Below are 27,772 nucleotides of genomic sequence, written 5' to 3'. Positions count from 1 at the left end.
TTTTGCTGCAATCTCACTGTGTAGCATAATGATAAAACTTTTTTTGCAACGAAAGATAATTCGCTTCATATGACGTTAAATCTTCTTCCAACGGTACATTACTGTTTTCGCTTCGAAATGCGAATATCAACGAAGACGAACATTCGACAAAGCTCTCTAGGCAGGTAGGTTTCTTTGCCGATGGTGTAGCTGTGTGTGCGTGTGTAAACTCGCACCAACCGTGACACAACGCGCCGTTCTGGAAACGCGCATACACGCGCTCACACGCACACTATGGCAAGGATGACAACTACGAACGCCGTACGCATTCGTTGAAGCATTTTTTGGCAGAGTAGTAGTTGTGTCGGGTATTTCGTTGGAAAGCTTCGGTGTGTTCAGTCATGTTGTTCGATAGCTGAAATGATATCGGTGTCTATTTGCGTGTGAAATTCAGTTTAAGCAATGCTGTGTAGTGAATCCCGTGAACGTAGTATGTTTTCATCCTATAAAACAGAAGACAGTACGATCGGAGTGACCCAACAGACGCGTTTGCAATAGGCGCTGGTTGGGCAGAGAGGGTAAAGCAAAAGAAAAACGACGCCATCTTTAACAGGTTCAACACAAAAGCAAGAGCAACAAAAAAAAAAGGAATGCTGCCAGTAAGAGTATGCGTTAAATTATGAACGGAAAGAGCAAACGACTGGGCACTGTGACACGTCTTGCGAGCGGATGAACGAGAAGGCACGAGAAGCACAAGAAAAAATGATGTTCTGAAGGCTTTCGCAGATCTGTGACGATATTAGTAAATACGGGCTGAAGATTACGGTGCTTTGTGAAAAAGGCCCGTGTGGACCGGGCCTCTGAGCTGGTAACATGATTTTTTGAAATACCCTTATAAAAATGTGCGAAAAATGTGTAGAACCATTGAAACGGTGAATCATACGGCTCGAAGCCGATTCGAAGAACGATAGCAGAAAATTCATTCTGTCTAATGCTAGTGAAATTGGTTGGTTTCCAGCAGACAAGCGAGAACAACGCAAGTTGAAAGGAAGGCAAGTGCGAGTGTGCGCGCGTGTAAAAACCGATACCGTGTTACGCCGAGAGTTTGCTTGCTGCTGCTGCTGTCGCTCGCTTCTTTTACATGATGTTGTTTTTTTTTTTTGCTGGATGTTGGCTTTACTTACTACAGTAACTTTCATTAATTAAAGAGGAAGAAAAGTGTACAACGTTTTCCAGTCATGGTGCAAAGAGCGTGGTGGAGATGAGATGAAGTAAAAGCATGAGAAATCTGCTAGTGCAAGTTGCCAGATTTGGTTCAGTGCTGTGTTCGATTCGGCACGTTGGGTTGGATCATGCTTGTAGTCGGACGTGAAGATTCTGTAGAACATACCGAGTATAGCAAATTTTGAAAAAATGGAATTTTGTTGCGTTCATAACAGCTAATCGATATTGTTTTGTTCCTGTTTTGGTTTGGTTGGCCGGTGCCATTTCAATAACCGGTACTATAAAACTACTTTACGACATGTAACAAATGGTTGAATGAACAGCAATCGTTCAGAGAGACTGTCGGCTGTTTTTTTTCGGCTAAAGTCCGAATAGATCGTTGCTATGGAAACATTCGGTTGCTACTGGAACCGTTTCTGTTTTTATGTTCATTTGTGTGGTTTCACCATTGTTTTATCTAGAAACATAAGTTAACAGTTCAACAAAAATATTTTTGCCATCTTTTCCGATTCTTGTACAAAGTCAACTACCGTTGCTAGGTGCTCACTGGTCATGTGAGATCGGCGTTCGGATCGAATGCCAACCGTTGCCGACGGTGTTTGCTGCTTGTAATTGACTGCGAACAGTGTGGTTTGTGATTTGATGCCGGTAATCAACGAAGAAGCTGTTTTTGTGTAATTCCAGCTCGGTGGTGAAAAATCAGTGCAATAAGAATTGATCTTAAAGAATCCCTTTTCAATCTTGAGTGTGTGTGTGTGTGTGTGGTGGATGTGATTTAAGGTGCTAATAATCTGTCTTGTACTTGTGCAAAACTGTGCTTTTGCTGGAGTTTTTTGTGAATGCTGTGAAACGTAGCGGATAAAACCATAATCTTGCCGAGTATAAAGGGTGGACAACTTCTAGGCTGCTGTAGAGTTGTCATAAAATTGTTCAAGTGGTAAGTATTCTGAAGAAAAACAAAAAAAAAACAATAATACCGGTATCATAATTAAATAAAAGAACTGGAAACAAAATTTTCATGCTGCTTTCCTGTCTACTGGCAGTCCCATTGTTCCAAAACACAGTCAATGGCCGTCCGTCCGTGCGTGTGGAGTATTCACGGTTCCGTCCACATTATATAGCCCCCGCGCGAGATGCGTTTACGCCTGTCGGTCGTACCAGTTTATGATACGGTTGGATGGTTGAATATGTAGAATAGAGTCGGTTTGGGAAGGATGACGGCGCATGAAAATAGGAGAAGAAGAGGTTTATAAATATTTTCCATTTTGGTTCGTTTCCTCGTTGTCATTACCGAGCACCGCACACAAAAGCCAGAGGGGAGATGATGAAGAGCGCGCCCGCGCACTAACAACCATCGACGAGGAGATTCACTTTCTTCGAGTTGGTTCCTTGCTGGGCGACATTAAATCTTCCCGACCATGGGGAGAGAACGAGAATGACTTTCGTGGGTGGTAGTGGTGGTGGTGATGGTGTCTCTTATGAAACCCAGAAACACTGTGGTTTGTTCAACGATAAACCCTCAACAACATATTCAAGAGCCGGGCCGATGTTGTTGAACCAGTTTTTGGAGCGAAGCCGAACATACAAACATATACTGTTCAAAGGCAATCTAGAACGAAACAGTTGAAGGAGATGCGTGAATACAACAAGTAAAGGAAATATGTAGAAAAAAGGCGTCTCAGCAGTTGGTCCGATGAAAGGAATACCGCTCGGTTGGGTTCAACACGATTTCCCAACCCGGAATATATCGTCGGAAACATTTTTCTCCGTGTGATTTGGAATTGGCTGCATTTCACGAATGTTTAGACACGCATACATACTTCAATGTAGAGATTTGACTTTGTAGGAATATTTCCAACAATTGGCCCGACGGTGCAGGTTATAGTGTAACTCGATGCTGAGTGGAGTAGCCTCACATTTGGTCCTCACATGTATCTAAAATCCTGGCTTCATGCTGCTGGACCGGTCATCAATAAGTTTAGGAAGGCATTATATGACCGGCGGGACCTGGCAAGTCGTCATTAAGCCAAAAAGAAGAAAAACACAAACAATCTGGTTGTGTATTAGAATATTTCGATTGTGGTTGTATCATATTGATTGCATTGATACGCCTATAATATAATAAGCTCTCCAACATTTTAGATTCTTCAAAGAGACCCCTCATATCACGATAGTGGTGCATGTTTTGCGTAATGGTATTAATTTCTCCAATTAAGTAATTTATGTGTCGTTTAATGGTGTCTCCGAGCAACTCGATTCTACTACGTGAAAGTCCGCTTTTCTTCACCGTCTGCAATTCAAGTATGTAAATCATTTTTAGAACTCCAGACATTCTTCAAAGGCAGACGCTTGAAGCAAAACTTCGTTGATTTGCGCATTAATATCTGGAGTAGATGCAAAAGAAACTATTGCCTGTGTTTCTTGTTGAAAATAGTAAAAGGAATGAAGCGAACCATATTTCCAATGAAGAAATGTGTAACCATTAAGCTATGCCGTCATATCGCATCTCGACCGCTTATAGCGATAGGTGGTGGCATTATTACAAGCCGAGCGCACCGGATGAAATCGGTTTTGTTCGAACCTGATCTCTGAACCCGCTGGGAGGATGGATGCTGCTGCCAAACGACGATGGCGAAGAAGGCAACCGCGTGAAGATCGCAACATCCATGCAAGTTAGAAGGCACTCGATAGCCAAAGCTCGCTTCGTGATGGTTGGAATGGTGGGAATGGTTGGTTGGTTGGTTGAGGATAGTGATCTCTATTCTCTCTTTGTCGGTTTGACAGCCAGCTTATGCTGCAGCAAACGCTGGAATATGTTCAAAATGAAAAAAGCAGCTCGAAAGTCGTGCTTAGCTTGGCTGCGGAACGAGAAGCGCAGGAGAGCATGGCTTGAGCGAGCAGGCAGAAATTTTACGTTTCGTAGGAATGATCACATTGTGTTTAACGCGCGCGCGTGTGTGTGTATGTGTGTGTGTAAGTGTCCACAGAATACAGCATCTCTCTTCCAGTGGAGGAAGCCAAGACTGACAGCAAAATTGTCTTGCGCCCTTTTCATGCCGAAGCACAGCGGCTTTGGGTTGGGTACGTGTGTTTAAATGGAATTACGATTTTGGAATGAAAAGACAAAACGGGGAAAAAAGTCCCAGCTGTCGTCGTCGTTTCCACACTGCCACAAGTACGAGTTTTTGGTTTTGTGTTGTATTACCATCCAGACTCCTCGACACATAGCAAATAGTAGTATAGCAGAAGAACAAAACCTGCTTAAAGCACAGGCAAGCAGCAAGTAATGCGGTGCAGGCCATGGCGGCGGATAAGCATATTCGAAGACGAAGATAATCCCCTGACTCTTCCGACTAAGAGTCCTTTTTAAAAAAAAATTCAACGTGAAAGGACGGTTGCTAATGTGTAAAATTTACCTTTGAATAGAAATTAATGTTGAAGCGAACATTTTTTGTAATACTATGTTAAACCGCGGACTGGTTCCAGAAGTACGGCTGCCCGCCTTGAGTTCGAATCCAATAGGATAGACCTATTTCATAGCCAGTATGGAGCATCAGAATATATATTGTTGGGAGTATTTTAAAAAAGCACAGAAGAGTCTTTAATGCCTAATTAGAATCCATTCTATTCCTTCGGATACCCCTTTTCGGGTTTATTTATTAGTCCAACTTGTTACAAGATCACGATCTACCATTCCTTCTTGCACCCTTGGATTGGGTTTTGGATGTATGTAGTGCGAATGTAATATTCTGTTATTTGTAAACTTTTCCCGCTCCTTTCTCTTTCGCTTTTGCCGTCCCGGGCTAGGGCCAAATATGAAAATTCAAATATGGCAGTACGCAGCAGCAGCAGCAGCACCCTGACACACACACACTTGCTGGTCACATATTTTCACTAAGCATCTTGCCTTCCTGTGGCGGCAGAAGATGCGTACCAATGGTATGTCCTCCCACCGTTTGTCCCATGGTGGTGCTACGGGTTGAGCCCGAAGAGAGGTGGTGTACGTATGTATGTAGGTATCGCATTCTGCCTCCATGCCACAACGAATACCCAGAGCAGCTAGCAGCAGGGTCAGGAGTCATCGGTAGCTAGTGTGGCGTTGGCAAGAAATCGCAAGGTACTCATAAAATGCTCAATTTTATCGACAATAGCGGTACGATGTCATAAAGTAGCATATTTTATTTGTTTATGTTATTCCGGTCGCCACTTTGCTCATTTCCAGCAAGTGGTAGGAAGAAAGGACGCGTTGGCGAAAGTATGGAAATATTCCGGCCAGAAAAAAGCAGCGAGAGGCAATGCCGAAAGGATCGTTTCCCTTTTTATACCGGCAGGGTGAAAGAGAAGAAGAGGCTTTTCTTACTGTGCGTTAGTTAGTTGGCACTAGGTTTCTTGTTGTCGCCCGTGGAAAACCTGCTGCTGTGCGTGTGCGTGTGCGTGTGTGGAGTAAGCAGTTAGGCAAATGAGTTTGAGAATACATCTAAACCCGTAGACGAAAAATGCTTTAATAACGGTTGTGTTGTAGCAACTGTTAGGAAAGTTCATTCAATATCAATTTCTTTGTATCGTGTGACTGAAGTGTTGGCATTTGCTTTTCTTAAATTTTGAATGTGTTTTGAGAGTTGACGCTAGCCGCCATACAATGGAAAAATCGATTATATGGCTTGAAATCGGAAACAATTCTTAATGGTATCTATGAAACAAAGCCAAACCTAAATTAAAGATGAGACGAGTTAATAGAAAGTTATTTTGCCGGGAAATTACACTGATCGTCCGACCGGCCGACCGACTTTACCCATCCCCGATATCGGCAACATCTCAGGCCGGGTGAAGTCAGATAATAGCAAAGGTGGAAACATGGGACAAGCACACATACACACACTTAGGGAGGAGATTCTTTTGGAAAAGTCTATCGATAAGTTGATATGGATGTACAGTGGAACGAATAGAGAAGCGAAGGTGTATTTTTGTTCCCTGCACTGTTTTCACCCCCGAAAGGCTCACAACGACACCGCGCACAGGACGGGGTGGGGTCCAGGTAGAGGGGTCAGGGTAATCCAATTTGTTCTGCAAACACAACCATGTTTCAATGCTCGGTGCATGATATGGTGCCGTGTAGCAGAAGCTCTCGAAACCATGTACCTGCTGTCGCCTGCCCGTTTCGTACCGTTAGGGTTTGTTTGTATGTTTTGCCAGGGTACGTAGTTTGATAACGTTAGCAAATTGTTCTCTCGGTGTTGCAATACGTTGCTGGTTTCGTTGGTTCACGCGACGGTTGGCGAAACACTCCATCATACGCACAACTGGAAAGAGGCATAAGAGTATAACCTACGGATTCCTTACGGGCAGGAGGACAGGAACAGTTCGCTTGCCAGCAACATACCGAAGGTCATCAATGCCATGTATCGCCACCTACTACAACCTTCGCTGTATCCTGTGGTATTGAGTCCCTGATGTCGTCACTAATCAGGAAGCAGGTCAGAAAATGGTAATGCAAGATCTTCGGCCATGCGGCGGTACGAGTTATCCTGGATGACCGGTTAAAGGATTTTGATTTAAATGTCAAAAGTCGTTGCGCTGTTTTACTGCTTACCAGGTTTTGTTTTGCTTCTCCTTGTCACCTGCCGCTTGGTAGGATTAGCAACACCCCGTGTACCTGAGGGGCCGCAGCAGCAGGGGTCTATGATCGGTTTATAGGCAAAGGAAAAGATTAATAACCTTTCTTAGGAAAACATAATGAATCGCACATAAGTCTTTTGGTTCGTACTATACGATTTGTTTTAAAATGTTTTGCCGTTGATGAAGTCTCCTAAAATTACTATTCGTTTTTGATAGTTCTTCGTTTATTTGCTTATTCTGAATGCAGTGGGCACAATTTAGGAAAAGAAAAAAAAACACTTCAATTTTGATCAAAAAAATTTATGAGCGTTTTTCGATCACTAGCTCATTATCGGCAATTTTTAAATTTTGTAAGCATTTTACTAACATAAGGGACCTATCACTTAAAGTAGCATAAAATCATCCTTCACAATTATCCTTCATTACTATATTTATTCACATTACAATTGGGACTTGAGACTTGTGGTTCATTTCTGAGCACAAAATGAGCATCATAATATGTTTTATTTTATTTTAATACTGTAAATGTATTGGTTGGACTCCAATCGTTTCTTTTGATTGCAAATTTGAAAGTGTAATGACGATAAATCATATAGAGGTAGTTTTTTTTTTTTATAAATTCTTTCTCTCCCATTGCCGTTCGAACATTGTAAAGGCACCAATCATGTTCCCCATTCTTAAAATAATTCAAAATTTTGCAATAGACATACATGTAAATGTTCCTTTTTAAATTACATTCAGCATTGCTTTGTTTGTTTATTTTTTACAAAGCCAAATGAATGCAAAATGGCTGCAAAATGCAAGCCTTCATATACATATTTGCATATGATGGACCTCTCGCGGTGGTGTCTGTGCAAGTCGATGTCGATTATTTTAGTTATCTCTGAAATTAATAAATAGAACTGGGTTGTGGCACCCACACGATAATTAGAGCCGGTACTCGTCGTAAAAACAATGTTAGAGGCGCTATTAGTTGGGGTAGAACCGTTTTAATTCGGCTGTGTCCGGGTGGGTGCTTAACATTTCTCCCAACTTTTATAGTTCCTTCCGACACACAGCATAGATTTGGAAACATAGCGGGAAAAGCAGCACGCGTGCGATTGCGCCTTTTTTGATATATGGTCCAGACCATCAATTACGTGTGCATGGGGGCGCAACAATCCCCGGGACGGGGGGAGGGGTGCTGGCTGGCTGGGTGGTGGAATCATTCCATAAGTGAGGAGAAGGCTCTGCAGCGCGCATTACCGAGCGCGCGTGCCGTCGCAAATGATTCGGAATGTGAGAAAATTTCTCAAATTTTTGGCATTTTTGCCATTTTCTAATGCGCGTGTAATTATGTGATATTATCGGACGAATCGGCCGGCCGGTCGATACAACAACAACGTTGAGGCTCTCGCGCTACAACGTGCCTACGGCGGACAGGAAGAGACTGAAAGTGTTAAGCGGTCAATGGGAAAGATACAGTGGGAATGAAATGATTCTGGTGGTAGCTGCCTTTAACATTGGCCGTGTTTAAAAAAAAATAATTTTGACGGCTTGAAGCCGTATTGTCAGCACTGCACGAGATACAAATGTAAAAAAAAACAACAAAAAATTCCCGAAAAAATTACCAAGGCATTTCCTCCCTGATACTTCGCCTTATCCCGGGCGTGCTCGGTGGTGGATGGTGGAGATTGCGGTGTGGTTGTCCAATCCTATTGTTGGTCCGTTGGCCGTGTTAATGTTAGCATTTTTGTTGATAAAAGAACCCAGAATATTTGTGTTCTTACAATGAATAAGATGATCATTAGAAGAAAGATGTATAATTTTTAAGTTTTGGTTGAAAAGTGATACAATTTCAAAAAACTGTTTTGAAAACCAAATTTTGATGAAACATTGCAGGCTAAGGTAGCTTAAAAGTCCCGCTAATTGCATGGCCGTGCATTTGTCTTAAAGTTCTTAAAAAGATTGTTCTTTAAAAAAGAACTGTGTTTATGGTGCTTTATGAAGTGTGAGATATAAAGTAAACGAAGAATAGTCCCACACCGACGTTCCAACAGATTGTGCTGTTTCTGTTGTTTGATCTGCGTTCTGGCGTTTGTTGTGTCACTGGTATTCGATGTCATTTTATGGATGGAGAAACGTGTGAAGAGATGGTTAATATGTGTGCTAGTTGTGCATGTTTTTTTTGCACCCTTGTCGCCCGGTATCCAATTGCTATGTGTTAGTTTAGAAACGTAATGCCGCTGGCATAAAGGTGGTAATTGTTATGTTTAGAATAAAAAGTACAGTACGTTGTTGTATTTCTTCTAGATGAAAGGGAAAATGTGAAGTGAAAGGCAGTACGGCGTGTAGAGCGTAAGGTGTCGTTGAAGTTCAAAATAAAGAGAGAGAGAGAGAGAGAGAGAGAGAGAGAGAGTAAAAATATTTTACACAAATATTTTTATTGCGATTTGCGTCTAGTCTATCCAATTATTCATTTTTCTTCCAATTTCAGCTACGTCGACTTTCCATGTACTTTGAATATTTCTTTCCAACGTCGTTGTTTCTTCATTCAGTTTTGTTGTGCTGTTTGTTGACAGATGATTATTTAAATACTTTTTTTATTGTTATTCTCATGTTTCTCTTTACCTGCACTATTGCTTTGTTTTTGGAGTAGCACTAATTTTAAATTAATCACACACAGTCCGTTGGAATGAAACGTAATAGGCATGAATTTTAAAATTTACATTACAAACAATTAACTAAGCCGTATTTCGACTTTTTCTACACACCACAGTTTTAGTTGCTTAGTTGATACTTGTCATAAAAAAGTACCTCTTTCGACTAAAATACTGTTTAGTCTACTTTACATGTACGTAACGGCATTTAGCAATTCGGCCAGGTCGTCCTTACTGATTTTAAAAAAGACCATGACATTTCTCTATAACGAAGATGTACAATCATATTGAAATAATTGTATTGCTATCGTGCGTCGATCAATCAAATTGCATGCGATCATTCACCAATTTGTAGGCCATTATTACCGATATAAAGTGGTGGCTGTAAGACACGTATCTGTGCACACTAGTGCTTAGTGAAGACTGACGAAAGCAGTATAATAAATAAAGTGACAAAATTTCAACTTGATAAGAAGATTGATAACCAGTGCTCCAGTTGTGACGACGGACTGTGCATGTACACATTCTCACAGTGCTGCTCCGGCTACTACTTACTTACGCAGCGATCCTTTGCTATTTCCACTGATTACATTACTGTGATTGACAGCACGTGAGAAAACATGTGCGTGTTTGCACGTCATAAATTAACGACTACCGTTGACAAAATACCCCGGCATCATTATTGAATCGCTGCGGGGGCAAATAGAGTTGCTTGGGATTAATTACTTTTTTTTGGGAGGTTCTCTATGACACACATTTAGGATGTTTTGATGATGGTGCCAAGCTTGCGCATACTTTTTAATCGAACTGCCCAGCACACTTTTACGGTCCCCTTTCCCTTTGGTTGTGTTGTTAAATAAGAGGTCGTTATGCAATTAAGAGAGAGAGAGGGAGCCAGATAGAGTGTGATGTGGAATTTAACAATTTTCAATTTTAATTTCACTCATCAAAATAAAAAAAAATAGTAGTGGAGACAATGATTTTATACGATTAACTAAAGTAAATGTCCCAAGGTAAAGTGAGATTGAAGTGGAAGAGCAGCACACTCCTTCATTGAAATTTGATTAAAAAGGTGAAAAGCATCGTTGATTGATAGTGCAATTGCAATTTAGCGTTGATAATGGAATGCAGTCGTAATTCCTGCGCTCTTATCTGATTGTTGTAATCTGCAGTGCAAAGAACGATGTTCAGAACCGTTTGCAGTCGCTTCTGTACGCGCTTTAAGTTGCTGCATACTGCAGGTTTGCACTGTTCCCGTTCGTCTTCCACCGGTCGCTTTCAGACATGAATATGAAAATGAACGACACGACACAGGCCTTGAAGATCTGTGGAACTCTTGCAACATACAAAGCAGAAGCTGAGAAGGACGGCAAAGGATTGGATAAAGTATGTGTACGATGATTGTAATGATATACGGCACATTGAGCAACGATGACTATTCTCGAGGATTAGCGAGGATCATACATAAAAAGAGAACGATCGAGATATATTTACAAAGGTTCAAAACTTTGGTGTCGGTGTATAAATAGTAATCTACTATCTGCTTCGTTTCACTCCCAATGCTGTGGCGATAATTTGTTTTAAAGTGTTTGAATATTTTTAATGTTCATTGAAAAGCGATTATTTTATAAGTTTGTCGAGCATCTTAAAGAGAAAAATTGTCGGCTCTTTCGACACAAAAAAAGAAAGCCAAGGTTTCTAGTTTTAATTTTGCCGTTTGAGTGGAGAGTTAAACAAAATCGAATGCGCGAAAAAACAAGATGGTTGATCGAAGTGATCAAAGAATTCAATTAATGAAGAGCTGAAGATCGATAGCTTCTCTTTCTTCTTCTTCCTTCGCACTATAACCTCGAAAGGTCTCGGCCTACCATTTCTGGCTTTCTGTGACTTGATTTTACCAGTAGCAAAGAAGTCAGCCCCCCTGCGCATCCAACAGGAGGGGGGTTTGGGGGGTAGGGGACACCCAACAGATGTACAATTTCATCATAATATCAAAAAACCTTAAAGTATCTATGATTGTTGTTCTTTAGTTTATTATAATTTTCCCATATTAATTCTCGAGGCGATGGGCATTACTAGCATACCAAATAGTATTGTCCGTTTTCGTTCACCTACCACGGTTCTATGGTAGAAATAGTGAAGATCACTAGTAACGTACGCGCCCCTGCATAAGGTAAAGGTATTCCACATTGTACGTCGCACAGTTTTGAGGTTTGGATACTGATATGTCTCATTGTACCGAAATAATTTCCTTAAACTGAATTACCTTTACACAGCAAACTTTAATGCGAACTAGATACATACAGGCTACTAAATAATATTAACGCTTGCTTTCTTCCTGTTTTAATTTTCAGATACGGAGATACGGTTGAGCTAAGATTCTGTCACGATTATCATCCCAATGGAAGATCCAAACCGAATGATGGGAGGTCACGGTGGCTTAATGCCACCGAATTATGGTATGCCGACGAACGACGGCCAAACGGGAGTGGACAATGATCCTCGCAAGCAAGATATCGGCGAAATATTACAGCAAATTATGAACATCACCGACCAATCGCTGGACGAAGCACAGGCCCGCAAACACACACTGAACTGCCACAGGATGAAACCGGTTTTGTTTGCTGTGTTATGTGAAATCAAAGAAAAAACAGGTTGGTGGTTTTAAAATGTACAACCCTAGTAGCTTCGGTATGACCGAGCATTAAAAGCTTAGAAGCAAGCAAAGGTTGGGAAGCTGAACTTCAATACCGGCAGATTTTACAGCAAGTGTGATGCATATTCACACTGATTCCTCTAATTAGCATTCCACGTTGAGCAAGAAGAAGAAGCATTGTGCAATTCTGCAAGCCTCTGTCTCTAGCCATTTGTCATTGCATATATCAATTCTTGGAGCCGTAGCCATAATTTATTTCATTATATTAGACATTTTGTAACAGAGAGTAGAGAGTCTGTTTGTGTAAATTTGCGCATACCTCTAAAATATTGATACGAGAGCAACACATGCATTTATTTGGAATCTATTTTAAAATTTTGCAATTGCTCATTGCGCTTGTACTGGTCGAAGAAGAACTGTTGAATTTATTCCCATTTACATCAATGATTCGCGCATATGAATTGCTTATCTGATGCACATACGTACTATTTTTGTTTTGCAGCTTTACTGAGTGTTAAAAACATAGAAATGTTTAATTAACAGACTTGGTTGTTTGTTTGTTTGTATTTTTTTCACACCTACAAAAATTGCAGGTCAGCGTTACTACGAACGGACGCCCTGAAAATATCATTTAAACTTGTACATGTTTATCTTCACACGTGTGGCATGCATTTTAGATCAATAACTAAAATAGTATCCTCTCCTGCTCTTGCTCCTGCTAGCACCATTCTATTTACGGATGCAGTTTGTTGATTAAATGCATGAAAGTTGTGTGCACCAGGAAGGTTGGTGGTTGCGTTGTTTGATATTTGTTTTATTTACACTTGCGCGCCTCTTTCGGACGCATATGATGAGGTGTTGGCAGATGGGAAATACATGTCGAACGTGGTCGATTGGGGTTTGGTTTCCGCTGTTCGTACGATCAATGTACAGCGACAAGCTCATTGCAATCTCTTTCTTCGACCCAGTCAAATTATGGTGGCGGTGGTGCAATCTGAGTTTATGCATTTTGTAAACCTTATTAGTCTGGGAGCTGTTGTGATCGACGCAAAGTGCAATGAATGCTAGAATATGCTAAATTGAAGATAAAAAAAAATTAGAAAAATCTTAAAAAATATGACTCTTTACTATGAATGAACATTGTTTGGCTAATGTTTGGCTTGTGCATTATGTGCTTGCTCTCGACATGCGAGCATGCGAATGCGAATGAAGCGCTTTTGTGAGTTGATAAATATTATGATTATTCATCTTCATCATTTAACCTTAAATGTAGTTTTCTAAGGTTCACGGTACTGCCAGATATACGCATACACCACAATAATTCCTTGTTTTTTTGTTTTTCCATCAGAGTACGGCGTGGACGTACTGTTAGCAATTAAATGTTGCAACAAATATTTAATATGTAATAATTTGTTTTAATTTGTTTGCTAATGTAATATGTTACAAGGTTTCGATTTGTATAAAGAAACTTTTGAATCGCTCATAGAAATGTGGAATATAGTATAGTAATTCCATCGTGGAAGTTTGCTATCAAAAATAATGTAATTGTATTTAGGAGGAACTTACTATTCCTATAGTTTAACTAACTTACTAACTTACTACTACTATAGTTTAAGTATTATTGCTTGACGTCGCCGTATTGTCAAAACTTTGCAGTTAGCTGTGGAAGTGTTTGTTCCTTGTACAGTTAACGCATTAAATATCAAAATTGATTGAAAGGTATTGAATTGAATCCTACGAAATTTGCTACGAGCTATCGTACAAGCATGAATCGGAGCTTTGATTTGCGTTGATAATGGGGAAATTACGAATAAAACAGCAATCGTAAAAGCAAAACTGCAAATATCAGCTAACATAAGCTAAGAATATAAGCAGCATGAATAATCGTTGCATCGAGAGTGTAGAAAGCAAAATAAGTAAACTGGTTGATTTCATTTTCAACTTTATTCGTTCTTATCTCTCTTGCTATTCCGCACTACAAAAACACTACTGAATAAAATAAAGACTTAATTTTCTTTCTGCATGAATGTTTTTTGTCCCGTTTATCAGACGCTTCATAGTCGTCGTGCCTATGAATGCTACAGCTTTCGGGCTGGAAGCGCGTGGTGGTTGCGGCAGTATTAAAAGAAGAACGAACAGTGGGGATGAAAATTGTATAAAAGTTTTCTCATGTTGTATGCCGTTGAATTATTCCCGGTCGCCCCAGCTATCCTCACCAGTAGTCACCCACAACCGACGCAACCAACCACCCGCAAGTGTATCGTTCTCCATTTAGTCAGTTTTGTTTATACCGCCACACCGTACCATTCCCGCAGTTGCGTTTCGGTCGCCCGCTAGAGCAAGCAGCTAGCTAGAACAATGCAATGTGGTGAACGAATGAAAGGGATAAACGTTTCGGCGAGGGGTTTGTAACGAGATCAACGGTGGGAAAGAAGGAAATCAGGAAGGAAAAATGCTAAGAGCGCTTTTCTTAAGCTGCAGGATAGGATGTTCGTTCGTTTCCGTCTATCCTGAGGGACTTTCGTTATCGATTTTCGTTCCTCACTTGTGCCACAGTGTCGCGTTGTTAATGTGAGTATTTTATGTGCCACGTACTTTTCGGTCGACGTCGAAAGGTGATAGTTTCGGGTTGAAGGAAGTTGATTAATGGAAATCGTGAGCTATGATGATACGAAGGCTCTCTCATCTTCTCGTTTAATGTCATTTTTCTACATTAAACACACTGTTATAAAACTTTGTTTAACGCGCTCCTATAGAGTTTCCTATATGAGAAAGATTATGTTATCATGAAAAACAATAAAAGTCGCCAAAGCAAACTAATTAGCGCATTAGTTTTATGAATGAAACGCAATGCCTTCCGGAACATGCGCGGCGACTGATGATGAGTCGTTTTTGTTATTGTTCTGCGCGCATCAATGTTTCAATGTTGTTGCATGAATTTGTGTTTTATTTCTCTGCTGACTAAGTTTAGACAGTGCAGATTACGAATCGTTGGAGTGTTGGAATACGACAGCGGTTAATTGAAAAATTAAACAGATATTCAGAGATTGTCTTATTAAAAATAGGGCTCATGCAATTACCGTTATTTGTTGTCGTTTTTGTAAATTCGTATAGAATTAGGTTTCTAACGATATAAAAATTTTGTTCATGAAAAATGGATAAGATTTTCATTGGATTTTCTATAAAAAAATTTTTTTTAGTTGAACTTTCTTTTTATATTAAATAGAAGGACGAATATCTTAAACATCGCATAAGCTCACACATGTAACCTGCTTTACACACCCTGTCTTATACTTCTCACCATGTATACAAGTCCTTTTTTACGAATCTCGAATTCTGGGACTCGATAAAAAAAGAGAAAGGGATTAAAATAATAGAAAAGAGCTTAAATAAAAGCAAGAAGTAAATGCAAAACGCCTCGTCGTTCAAACGCTCTATGATGATGGTTCATTTGCAGAGCCGCCGTTTATTCATTAGCATTCATTTGAATACTTCTGTCTGTTCGCGTAACGCAATGTTTCGAACATTTCCTCGAATTCCCCTTTCTTACGCTACGCAGTTCAGTATTATCGTGGTTTCTGCATCGCACCATTTCTGCTATTATTTGTGCGCGTTCTTCATTTCTATGCTTGGTTGAATTTTCAAGCGTCTTATGCTTCGTTCTAATCCAGGTTTGTGATGTTTTGGCTTTTGTTTTGGGATTTTCAGCCACAGGCAGAAACAAATGGTACTTTTGCTACAATTTTACTATTTTCGTGTAACTTAAGAACAAAAACCATAGAATAATAATTAAGTAGCGTTTCTCTCTAAGAAAACCATAGAATAATTAAATAGCGTTTCTCGCTAAGAAAATCATAGAATAATTAAATAGAGCCGGTCTACACATGGCAGGACCAGGGTTCAAATCCCATCAGACCGCCTCCCCGTACGAAAGGCTGGCTACTTTGCTACGGGTAAAATTAAATCACACCCAGAAATGGCAGGCCGAGATCTCTCGAGGTTGTAGTGCCAAGGAAGAAGAAGAAGAAGAAGAAGCAGCAGCGTTTTTCGCTTTTTATTGTGGGAATCGTAGCTAGAATACTGTTTGAACATTTTACATAAAATGTTTTGCAGTGTTTTTGCATATTAATTATTATTGGCAACTCCGACTTATTATTGGACAGCGTACAACTCCGACAAAATGCAGTGCGCGCTCTGTGGCACATCTCAGTAAGATTGATCCGCCGGCAGTCACAATACCTGCCAAGCCTAAGGACGATCGAAACGATGATCTATCTAGACTATCCAGCTACAAATATCCCTAGATAATATTTACTATGTGAGGAAATGGTTTGATTTTTCCTGTCTTCCAATCCGGCCGACCTTCCCACGCGTTTGTTTACCAAATGCTATTATTCGAGGGATCAGACGCTTGGACGTTACACATCGGAGTACGTCTTCGACAGTAGTTTGGAAATGTCTGTGCAAGCGATCATCTGTTCTGGATCGTAAACGTAAGATCTAGAATCTGAAAAGTTGCCGCCTCTTTCTTCTCTTTCTCTTTGCTTATCGTCCATTTTGTGCGGTGGGCGTGGTTTAAGAAGGTTCATGAAATATTTGATCTTTTAAAAATGTTTGTTTTGATAATAAGTTTCTTAACCAATTTTGAATTGTTTTTTGTTTGTTCATTATATTAGCAATATAGTACATGCAAGCTATTTGTTTGCAATACAAATATCTGCCTATCATATTGATGATCAGATTTATCATACCGTATTGATCATCGCCGTTCCGATCGATCAACTCTTTTGATGACTAAGTTCAATATTCACAAGAAGTTTTGTTTAAAAGAAAGAATGTTCTAGGGCTTTTACCCTTATGCCTTTCAAGGGCAGTTTTATTATGAGAAACAAATATGAACTTTGCCATTTTAAATGATCTTTTTCTTCCTTGGCACTACAACCTCGAGAGGTCTCGATCTACCATTTCTGTCTTTCTGTGACTTGATTGTACCCGTAATAAAGTAGTCAGCCTTACGTACGAGGAGGCGGTTTGATGGGATTTGAACCCCGGTTCTGCCGTTTGGATTGTTTGAAATTAAATTAAATTGCTTAAATTGCTTAAATTTAAATTTAAATTTAAATTTAAACTTAAATTGCTAATATTGTGAAAGCCCATAACATCCTATTCATGGTAGTTATCGTAATTTCCTCTAATTCGTTTGTTTCAGTTCTGTCGCTGCGAAACACTCAGGAAGAAGAGCCTCCAGATCCGCAGTTGATGCGTTTGGACAACATGCTGATCGCTGAAGGTGTTGCTGGTCCGGAAAAGGGCGGTGGTGCAGGTGCGGATAGTGCCGCGGCAGCAATGGCCGCTGCCAACGGTAAGCCAAAGATGCACAACAAGCGGTTGTTATTAATTGATGTTTTTTTTTCTTCTTTCCTGTTTCTTCTCGTTTCCGCTTCCGTCTGTGGTGCGGTGTCTATCGTGACATCGTGCAGATTTTCTGTCGCAATCCGATCTAACCGGTGGGCAAGATAATGCGATCGAGCACTCCGACTATCGGGCAAAGCTGGCACAAATTCGTCAGATTTATCACCAGGAGCTCGAAAAGTACGAACAAGCCTGCAGCGAATTTACCACGCACGTCATGAACTTACTAAGGGAGCAAAGTCGTACAAGGTACAGTAGGGGTGTTTTGCAAACCCGTAGTGCGTTCCTCACAATCGTGTTTCATTTACATTGCAGGCCTATTACGCCGAAAGAGATCGAACGAATGGTGCAAATCATCCATCGCAAGTTCAGCTCCATCCAGATGCAGCTCAAGCAATCAACCTGCGAAGCCGTTATGATCCTGCGGTAAGCTTTGCTCATTAATCTGTGAATGTTTTTATGTTGCTGCGTTTTGTTGATAGCTTTGATGATGCACGATTGAATGAATCGAGAAATTGATATTGCGTTGACAAATGCATACACAAATGACTATATTCATCGCATATTTTATGACTGCAGTGTGCTCAATAAATCAGTCGTGCAGTTTGTTATCAAATCAGTCAACCGAAAGCAAACAATCGATGGATCTTCCCCGTCGAGACTCCGTTTGGAGATACAGCGCACATTCGTGGTTGAATGGAAGAAAAAAATCTACATAACCCGCAGATAACAGCGGGTCATTCTGATGCCAATCAACAAACCAACCTAGTTTAGTTCGTTACCTTATCTGGCATGAAAATGGCTAATGATTGATTCGATTCGACATCCGCCCGTACTACTAACCATTTGTATGTTGAATATATTACTGTTCTTTAGAAATATTTGTAACATTATTGTTGTGCCACTCATTAGCGTATTTTGAGTTAGTGAAATCGAAAAACAGAAACAGTTTTTAATCCTTGGATCTCTTTAAATTCATATTGGGTTTAGCTCCCGATTCCTGGATGCCCGAAGAAAGAGACGTAATTTCAGCAAGCAGGCTTCTGAAATTCTCAACGAGTACTTCTACAGCCACCTCAGTAATCCTTATCCGTCAGAAGAAGCCAAGGAAGAGCTAGCGAGAAAATGTGGTATCACGGTATGTGTAGACACATGCTGCCAAGCGAGCGCGATAAGTGCGCTTCAGGTGGCAGACAGAGCTTGCTGTTCGATGTGCTAATAATGAATTCAATCCATGTTTTAAAGGTTTCCCAAGTGTCTAACTGGTTCGGAAACAAGCGTATTCGCTACAAGAAAAACATCGGCAAAGCGCAGGAGGAAGCTAATCTTTACGCTGCTAAGAAGGCGGCTGGTGCATCGCCGTACTCAATGGGCGGGCCACCGAGTGGTGCCGCCACACCAATGATGTCCCCTGCCCCGGCGCAAGACTCGATGGGATATTCGCTCGGATCCGGTGGTTACGATCAGCAGCAACCCTACGATGGCAGTATGGGCTACGATCAATTGCATCAGGATCTCAGTCCATGAATTGCAGTTAGTGAACGCTAAAGGAAAGAAAAGGTTCAACAATTCCGTACGCTAACGCCCGTTAGTGGCACTACTAATACCGACAGTAGTAATTTCTGTTCCCAAATTTCATACACATGTTGTTTTGCAACATTTGTCACTATAAATATTATGCAAACTACCACATTCACACAACCACACACACACACACAGCCACCGAGTCACAACACGAAATGATGTACACCTGGGACAGCTCCGCCAAACGTGCAAATAATGTTAGTGTGGGCTAATTAGGGAAAATTGAACTCTAATTTTACTTCCAACAATCAAATAGCATCACAACTTCAAACTAGGAAGAAGTATACGGATAGATTGCATTCAATAGACTAAAGTATAATAAAGTAAAATAAAGTGAGTTAGTCGGTGGGGCAGAATATTTTGGATTCTGCCAAGCTATAACTATTCACCACAACTCGTTAGGTCGTGCGTATGCACGCGGATGGGAGAGACGACACATTCTTGCAAATCTCCTTTCAATAGTGTTAGATAATATGAACTAGGTAAAAGCATCGCGAGAGAAAAAGCTGCATTCGGTAAAAAACAATCGTTGGATTTTTATTGTATGTAACAATGATCATACGTAAAACCGAAGAGCAGTGGATGCATTACGAATGGTGGATTGTGATGTTCTGTTACTAGAAAGCCGCTCTTTTTGTCTGCTTTTAGCACAACAGTGTTGATTGGGACCTAAACCATCGATACTATTGTAATTTCTACTGTTTTGGGGTTATTCTTTCTTTTTTCATTCGTTCGGTATGTTACCTGCCATTGAATACGCCGTTTCATGTAAGCAGAATCTCATAAATTAAGTAAGCTTTTTCCGCTTATGCTTTTCATGGTATCACGTTTAATGCAAGAAAACGGTTATTCTTGTTTGGTTCTTTGGTCAGCTAATGCTGCACCTTCAGCATTGCGCGATAGATTTTGGTTTAATCGAGCATTTGTGCTGCCCAAAGGTGGAAGAAGAAGAACACAAACGAAAAAAGGAACATTGAAAATGAGCGAATGAGTGAGTTAACGAACAAAAACAAAAACAAAAAGGCGCTATATTTTTCAGATATTATTTGAGGACATTGAATACAAACAAAAATGAACCCGAAGAGTGGTGTAATCGTAGGTAAAGCATGGAAAACAAAACTACTGTGTATACCATTAGTTCATAGGATTGCATAAGGCCGATAATAGCAGCAACAGCAATACACCGATGGATGGATGCAAGAGCAAAGCAAATACAAAAAGAACGAGGTAAAAACAGAACAGAATGCTTGCAAAACGCAGTACACGCGAGAGATGAACATCTTATGAACCTGACACTAAAATACATCCACACAAGAATTGTAACCACATCGAAGTTGGAATTGAAAAGGTGAGAAACATTGTCTCATGTAATAAACAAAAGGAACCCCCCGTACATCCATAAACATGCATGCAAAGGTGTAGCACGGAATTCAGCCAAACTGTGGAAAAGTTATACATTTAAAAGTATATATATTTCGTATAAAAAGTTCAAACCATGAACAGCAGCAGCGGGAGGTGGGTTCGGCAATCAGAAACATGAAAGGAAAAGGAATGAGCGACAAAGGAAGGCCGACATGGATCGTGAAGTAGAGGATGCGTGCAGTTTTTGGCAGAAATACCAAGCGACTACCATTGCATACTGCTACCACACTACACTACCACCACTACTGGGTACAGTACATCGGGCAAATAATACGCAAACTCTCTAGCGCGGGTAGTCAAGGGCACCGGTTGCAATGTTTGCGGTGCAAAAACATTCAAATTATATACGTAATTAAATCATAATGTTTGATAGTAAGAGACTCTCCACCAAGCCTAGAGAGAGGAGGGGGGTCATTAGGTACTAATGCGTGGGAAGAAATCGATGAAGAGGATTTATACTAGCAGAGACGACGTATTCGACTGGAGAAGCCTCAACTTTTAATAAGGTATCATTTAATTTTCGTTTCTTTATTTTTCGTTCGTTCATTTCTTGTTTGATTTTCTGATTTGTGAGACGTATACTTTTACTTCCACAACCAACTGTGGGTGTGCGTGTGTGCCTTTTGTTCGCTTTCTTATGCGTTGTCCCTTTTTCAAATTATGTTGTCTCTGTTCTTTTCTACCAAGCACAGTGAAGATGGTAGGAATGTTCAACAAATATTGTGTATGAAATTTATAACAACATTCGTTTGTTTAGAAGAGTTTTTGTTGTTGTTGTTCTCCTTTTATCAGTGGGTAGTTCGAGCAAAGAGAGCTTCCAAATGTCCAACACTGGATATTATCGGTAGCTTGATTACGATGCCTCTAGCGAAAAAACACGCACACGCACTCATTCAATATAAACAAACAAACAAAAAAGAAAAACAAGAAAACGTCTAAAACGTCAACGACAATATACGTACGGAATGTATCTAAATGCAAAACCTTCTAGAAATATTCAGTGAACATGTGGCTGAAATGTGGCCGTATGGTTAAAACTGACACACATACACAAACACATACACACACACACACACACACACACACACACACACAAACACAAACACTCACGATACTTAAAACTAGCAAAAAGTGTTGTTGGGTCGCTTATGCAGCGATGCAAACAAAGAGAAGCAAACAAATCATTTGTATACGAATTATTAAGGAAGCAATTTAAAAGAAGAACTATTCATTACACACCACAAAACGATACCGATACACGTTTGTGAATAGTGAAAGTGTATGTGTGTGTGTGTTGTGTGGTAAAAAAGGAGTAAATTAAAACAGCGAGAATAGTAGGCGGCGGCATACAAAGGTGTGTGTAGTAGTAGCTTACGGAACAAAATGCACACACGCACACACACACAGTATAGAACATATTGAAATTTATTTTCTATGACGACGATGTTGGTGGTCAGTCGTTTGGAAGCAAGTACGTACACGAAGAAAGCTGTACATGTCCTCTGCCATAGGGGACATGCTGTCGAATAATGGTAATGTTTGTTGATACTTCTCAACACCACATAGCAAATTACTTAAACATGTACAAACGAACAAAGGCACAAGGGCAAGTCGTATGTTTAGCGGAGTTTTATTTGCAAGTGTGTGTCATTTTTTTCTTAAACCAAGCGGATGCTCCGCAACCAGCCTGCTGCACCTACAACCATTTGTTTCAACGAAATCCGTTTACCTTTCGTTGCCCCTGAAATGTGTTGGAATATTTTGCAATGCTGCAACTCGGTAATTTAATCCTGTCTGTCTCACAACAGTGCTTAGAAGAAAACGAACAAACAAACAAACAAAAACATCAACATTAGATACAAGACAGAAAGTGAAACAAACCTATTAAGCGTGGAAGAAAATGGATTTATCTATGGAAAACTAAGACTCCCTCAGGTATACGAAAAAAGCCCGCCACGCGTTCTCGGACGATGGCGGCAGAAGGATGTGAAACATGTAAATTCACGTTGTGTGTGTGTGTGTCAGCTTTAAATGCATCTTGCAATTGATTATTAGATTCGCATTCGTGGTAGCAGCACGGCAACGTGTTCTGTTGCAATACAGTTTGCTCTTCATCATTTCCTTTCTCTCAAGTTTACTGTCAACACCTTTTACAAATCGGTGTTGCTATCTAAACCATCTGATTTGTTCTTTTCATTCTAGCTTGAGGCTAGAATTCTCTATGCCTCAATTCGAATTGGTGACAAACCTAATGCAAAATCACTCAATACCGCGCGAGAGAGATCATGCAAACAAGGCGTTTAGTGTCTTCTGTTTGTTTGTTTTGTTTTTTTTTAACATCTAAACAATGTATTTACATCACACCACAAACCATTAATTGCAATTATTGTAGTGCGCTCATATGAACGAATGTCTTCAAGCATGTATATGATGTCTGCTGCTGCGCACATGTCTGTCTGTCACTGGAGGATGATGCAAGTGCGCTGGCCAGTACACGCTGCGTGCGTGAACTTGAGAACACTGGATTCTCGCCCGTAGAAACTAAGCAAAAAAAGCATCAAGCAAAACAAACAAAACCTACGAACAAAGCACGTAAGAAACAGAGCACACAACTAAAAAACGGAAGGAACGGCGGAAGTAAGAAACGAAAGCATGTATACGAAAACGATTTAAAAATCTATCTATTAAATTAAAAATTTTATGTGTACTTAATTATAATGCTACAGAATAATAAAAAAAGAAAGATATACTGGCAATAAAATTAATATGAGAAACGATTGACAACAGTAACACGGCACGACACGGGAGTTATGGGCGCAGTCCTCTTGATTCTAAGGACTCGAAACTAAACGATTCGAATCACATCACTTCTCACAAAATGCTTAAGATTCGTTAAGCTAAACAGTGATAATGAGCTTGTTGTGAAATGTTTACCCAGGACCCTGCCTGCCGGCTGTCATAATTTATTCAAATTATTGTACTCAAGCTCCATAAAAACTTAGCAGCAGCAGGCCAGGCCGTTCCTCGTAAATAACAAAATCTCGATCTATTCAACTTTTACGGTTATGTAGACAAAATAATGATATGGTCAATCCAAGTTGTTTTCTTTTAGAATAAACATGGTTATGCTCCAACAATCCCTCGATATCGCCCACTATAGTTAAATTTGAACCTACCATACCTCCTCTGTCCATGTGCACGGCCTTAAAGGACTATACGAGCAAGGTCGTCCGGCGTCATTCTCGTGGGCATGATTCCATCATGGTAACGGCTTGCGATTCGACCATAGTGCCGCACATTCGATGGTAATGGCACGTGTGAATCGCAGCGGGCAGCTCGTGAGTCGAAGCAAACGGAGAGCGATTCGACTGAAACTGTAAACAAGTTGCAATTTATTACATGCCTGGAGTAAAAGAAACAATTCGCCGATGATCTAAAAATCTATTTAGATATCCATTGTAGGAACGACTGCCCAAGTCTCCAGAATATCGTGACTAATTCCAATGTTGATGCGATACCAACTGTATGAGTGTGAACGTTTAATTTGTCTAGGGGAGTATGTTGTTGACAGAGGAGGCCGTCCTAACTTCAAAATAATTCAGATGAGATCTTCCGATTGAGTTTTGTCCCATAAATTCTATAGCTCCCAGTTGAAGGTAGTTGGGAGTCCCTTTCTATAGAGAAAGGGAGAAAACACAGGGATTCTACTCACCGATAGCAAATTACCTGTTACCGAAAGGACGTACTTAGATGAAAGAAACCACAAGGCTTCCAGCTTTGCCCGGCCGAGAGCTGGCTACAATTTTCATGGTGTCGCTCTAAAGCCTTCCGAAAGTTTCTAGCAGCGTATTCGAAAGTCTACACAGTCCTGTACGTCTGTTTGTGCTCCGTCCATGGCACCAGACGTTAAACCGAACTGCTACGAGGCCCTCCAGAGGTACCTGGGGGCTTGAGCGCAGGGCCAGTCACCCTGCCTCAAGTAACTTATCGACTACAGAAAGCAGATACAATTATGAGATACCCGGATTTCACGATAAAAGACCCCCGCACCCTCCAAAAAATAATTTTCTCATGGGCTCATGGAACGTACGCACTCTCTAGAGAGCCGGAGTCTTGAAGCAACTTGATGACGCCCTAGCCATACTGAACAGGCGTGGTAGTAACCGCTACGACATTTACTTCAGCTGACACGACCGCCACCATATGCTCGAAACGGGTTTCGCCGTCGGTCCACAGCTTAAAATCCGAAATCATCGGCTTCCAGGCTATCAATGATAGGCTATGCACCCTGCGCATGCGAGGCAGATTCTTCAACATCAGTCTCATCAACGTTCACGCCCCTACCGAAGACAAGGATGAAGAGCAGAAGGACCTGTTCTACGGCCACCTCACAAAAATCATTGACCAGTGTCCCAGGCACGATGTTAAAATCATCCTGGGGGACTTCAATGCAAAAGTCGGTAGGGAGCCAATGTCCCGCCAATACATTGGAAGTCACAGTCTACATGAGCACAGTAACGACAATGGTAGTAGATTGGTCCAGTTTGCAGCTGCAAACAATCTGGTTGTGGGACATTCACAAAGCTACGTGGGTGCCACTTCCAATCAGATAGACCACGTGTTGATTACCCGCCGAAGACAGTCGAGCTTGTTGAACGTCAGAACGTATCCTGGGGCCAACATCGAATCTGATCACTATTTGGTTGGCTTAGTGATTCGTTGCAGAATCGCCCGTCCCCGCACCAATAGGGGCGGAGTTAACACGCAGGCTCGGCTCAACACGGACTCCCTAAGGAACAGTCAGGTCCAACAGGCATTCAAATCCGCTTTAGAAGAGGCTCTACTACCAGAAAACGAATATGAAACTACGAGCGAACGGTGGAACGCTCTAAAAACAAAAATAATAAACTGTGCCAATTCCACACACCAGCTCTGGCTGGTTCGACGAAGAATGTAGACAAGTGACCGAACGTAAAAACTGCGCATACCGAGTAATGCAGCAGCGGCATAGAACGCGGGCATGCGCAGAGGAATACTCACGGCTCAGGAGAGAAGAGAAAAGAGTTCACCGCCCCAAACAACAGCTTTGGGAAGAGCAGCGGGTGCGGGAACTTCAGGAAATCAGAGTGCGTTACGGACCGGGAAGAAATTTTTACCAAGAGATAGCAGGTCGCCGAAATAACTTTAGATCAAAGGTGACCTGCTGTCGGAATAAGGATGGGGATCTGGTCAGTTACCAGCCAGAGGTCCTCTCGCGATGGGCTCAGTACTTTGATGAATTGCTAAATGATCAGTTCAACGAACAGCTAGAGGCTCCGCTAGCAGCAGATGATATCATGCTACTGCCACCTAGCATTGAAGAAACACGAATGGCCATCTGTCGGCTCAAGAACAACAAGGCACCAGGCACCGACGGAATAGTAGCCGAACTGATCAAAAACGGTGGTGCAGCGTTCGAACAGGAAATTCATCAAATTATTACTGAGGTATGGGATAGCGAATCGATCCCTTGTGATTGGAATCTTGAAATCATCTAACAGGGGTATTACGGTGTTGAATACCACCTACAAGATCTTCTCCCTAATCTTACAAGATCGACTTGACCCATTCGTCGAAGAGATAGTCGGAAACTATCAGAGAGGATTCCGAAACGGAAAATCAACCACTGACCAGATCTTCACGATGCGGCAAATCTTGGAGAAGATGGCGGAGCAGCAGCATCCACTCCTACCATCTCTTCATTGATTTTAAAGCCGCCTATGACAGCATAGCCAGGGTAAAACTGTACGACGCAATGAGCTCTTTTGGAATCCCGGCCAAGCTTACCAGGCTTGTACGAATGACAATGGCCAACATCACATTCCAGGTGAGGGTGGATGGAAAACTCTCAGGGCCCTTTGCTACCACCAAGGGCCTGCGCCAGGGAGATGGGCTTGCCTGTCTCCTCTTCAATCTAGCGCTAGAGAGAGCCATCCGCGACTCGGAGGTGGAAACTTCCGATTCTATAAGTCAATCCAGATCCTGGCATTCGCTGATGACATAGACATCATTGGTTTGAGGCCCTCCTGTGTAGCAGAAGCTCGCCAAAGGATCGAGCGAACGGCACTAAAGCTCGGGATGGAGATCAACGAGGCGAAAAGCAAAATGATGGTAGCACCACCAGCGGCCCTGCTAACAAACACTGATTTACGCAGATAGGTGATGTACAGATAGGTGACCGCACCTTCAAAGTCGTCCAAAACTTCACTTATCTGAGGTCGAAAGTCAGCCCACCGACAACAACATGGGTTACGCGCAAGGGTGCTGGCTGCCAACCGGTCATACTACAGTCTGAGGAAACTTCTCCACTCTAAATACCTATCGCGACGGACGAAGCTGGGATTGTACAGAACATTTATAGAAGCCCTCTTCGCCGCGTTGGAGAGCAAGATCCTCAGAAGGATTTTTGGCCCCGTATGTGTGAAAGGCCAATGGAGGAGCCGCAATAATGACGAGCTCTACGATCTGTACGATGGTCACACCATCGTGCAGCGAATTAGACTCGCCAGACTCCGGTGGGCTGGTCACGTCATGAGAATGACACCGGACGACCCAGCCCGTAAAGTCCTTTTAGGCCGTCCGCACGGACAGAGGAGGCGTGGTAGGCCCAAATTGAGTTGGACTGATGTATCGATGATTGTTGTAGCAGTAGAAAATTGTTTACAATATTTTTCTTTAACTAATTACACCTTTTCGAGTGTTTTAAATCGTGTATTTGCGGTGCCGAAATTAGGAACACAGCCAGCCTGCCCAAAATTAAGAGCATTCTGCCGAAAATAGGAGCAAAACCAATGTGGTTCCATTTTTGATAATTTTTCTACAAATCTAATTTCAATCGATAAATCATGTATGCTGAAACAATCTTTGATAGTTTTACAACCAAAATAATACCACCTTCAATCAAAATTATGAAGTTTAATAATTGTATTTGCATTTTTTTTCTGATCAGCTTCAGATTAGTGCGTGCCGAACACTGGTACAGTTACCCTACTTCCATAGATACCAACCGACATCAGAGAATCAACGCTTGCTTCAATTGGTTTTCTCCTGGCTGCCTACTAGACCCAGTTTTAGCATGTTAGTTAGACAGTCTCAACAAAAGATCCATCATGAAGCATAATAAGCCCGTCGCATGATTGGACCAAATGTCGAATATTCGTTGTACTATTGTTGTCATCGATTTGAATCACACCTCCGTTCG

At 41.3% G+C, this 27,772-nt stretch overlaps 1 protein-coding gene across 13 annotated transcripts; it reads left to right on the top strand.

Annotated features, from left to right (window-relative positions):
• On the top strand, positions 1 to 23,279 carry LOC118517157 (homeobox protein extradenticle). 13 transcript variants are annotated; one of them, XM_036063037.1, is made up of 8 exons: positions 1 to 164; positions 1,888 to 2,140; positions 11,813 to 12,112; positions 17,324 to 17,437; positions 17,595 to 17,775; positions 17,842 to 17,952; positions 18,517 to 18,664; positions 18,772 to 22,374. In XM_036063037.1, the coding sequence occupies exons 3-8, from the start codon at positions 11,860 to 11,862 to the stop codon at positions 19,051 to 19,053; spliced, it is 1,089 nt and encodes a 362-aa protein (XP_035918930.1). In that variant the 5' UTR covers positions 1 to 164; positions 1,888 to 2,140; positions 11,813 to 11,859; the 3' UTR covers positions 19,054 to 22,374. The 13 variants fall into 13 exon arrangements, with proteins under 13 accessions (XP_035918930.1, XP_035918927.1, XP_035918931.1 ...); XM_036063034.1 differs by having other exon boundaries at positions 2 to 93; XM_036063038.1 differs by having other exon boundaries at positions 2 to 160.
• The last annotated feature ends 4,493 nt before the right edge of the window (positions 23,280 to 27,772 follow it).

Source organism: Anopheles stephensi, unplaced genomic scaffold (genome assembly GCF_013141755.1).
Source record: "Anopheles stephensi strain Indian unplaced genomic scaffold, UCI_ANSTEP_V1.0 ucontig57, whole genome shotgun sequence".
Classification (NCBI taxonomy): Eukaryota; Metazoa; Arthropoda; class Insecta; order Diptera; family Culicidae; genus Anopheles; species Anopheles stephensi.
The sequence above is the reverse complement of the archived record's forward strand: the minus strand, read 5'-3'. Positions and strand labels throughout refer to the sequence as shown.

What these genes read in the sequence shown, in the direction of transcription:
- LOC118517157 (XM_036063028.1), top strand. Translation starts at nt 11,860, where the DNA reads ATGGAAGATCCAAACCGAATGATGGGAGGTCACGGTGGCTTAATGCCA. An exon ending in AGCAATGGCCGCTGCCAACG is followed by an intron (nt 17,477 to 17,594) that starts GTAAGCCAAAGA and finishes GACATCGTGCAG; the next exon opens with ATTTTCTGTCGCAATCCGAT. An exon ending in AGGGAGCAAAGTCGTACAAG is followed by an intron (nt 17,776 to 17,841) that starts GTACAGTAGGGG and finishes TTTACATTGCAG; the next exon opens with GCCTATTACGCCGAAAGAGA.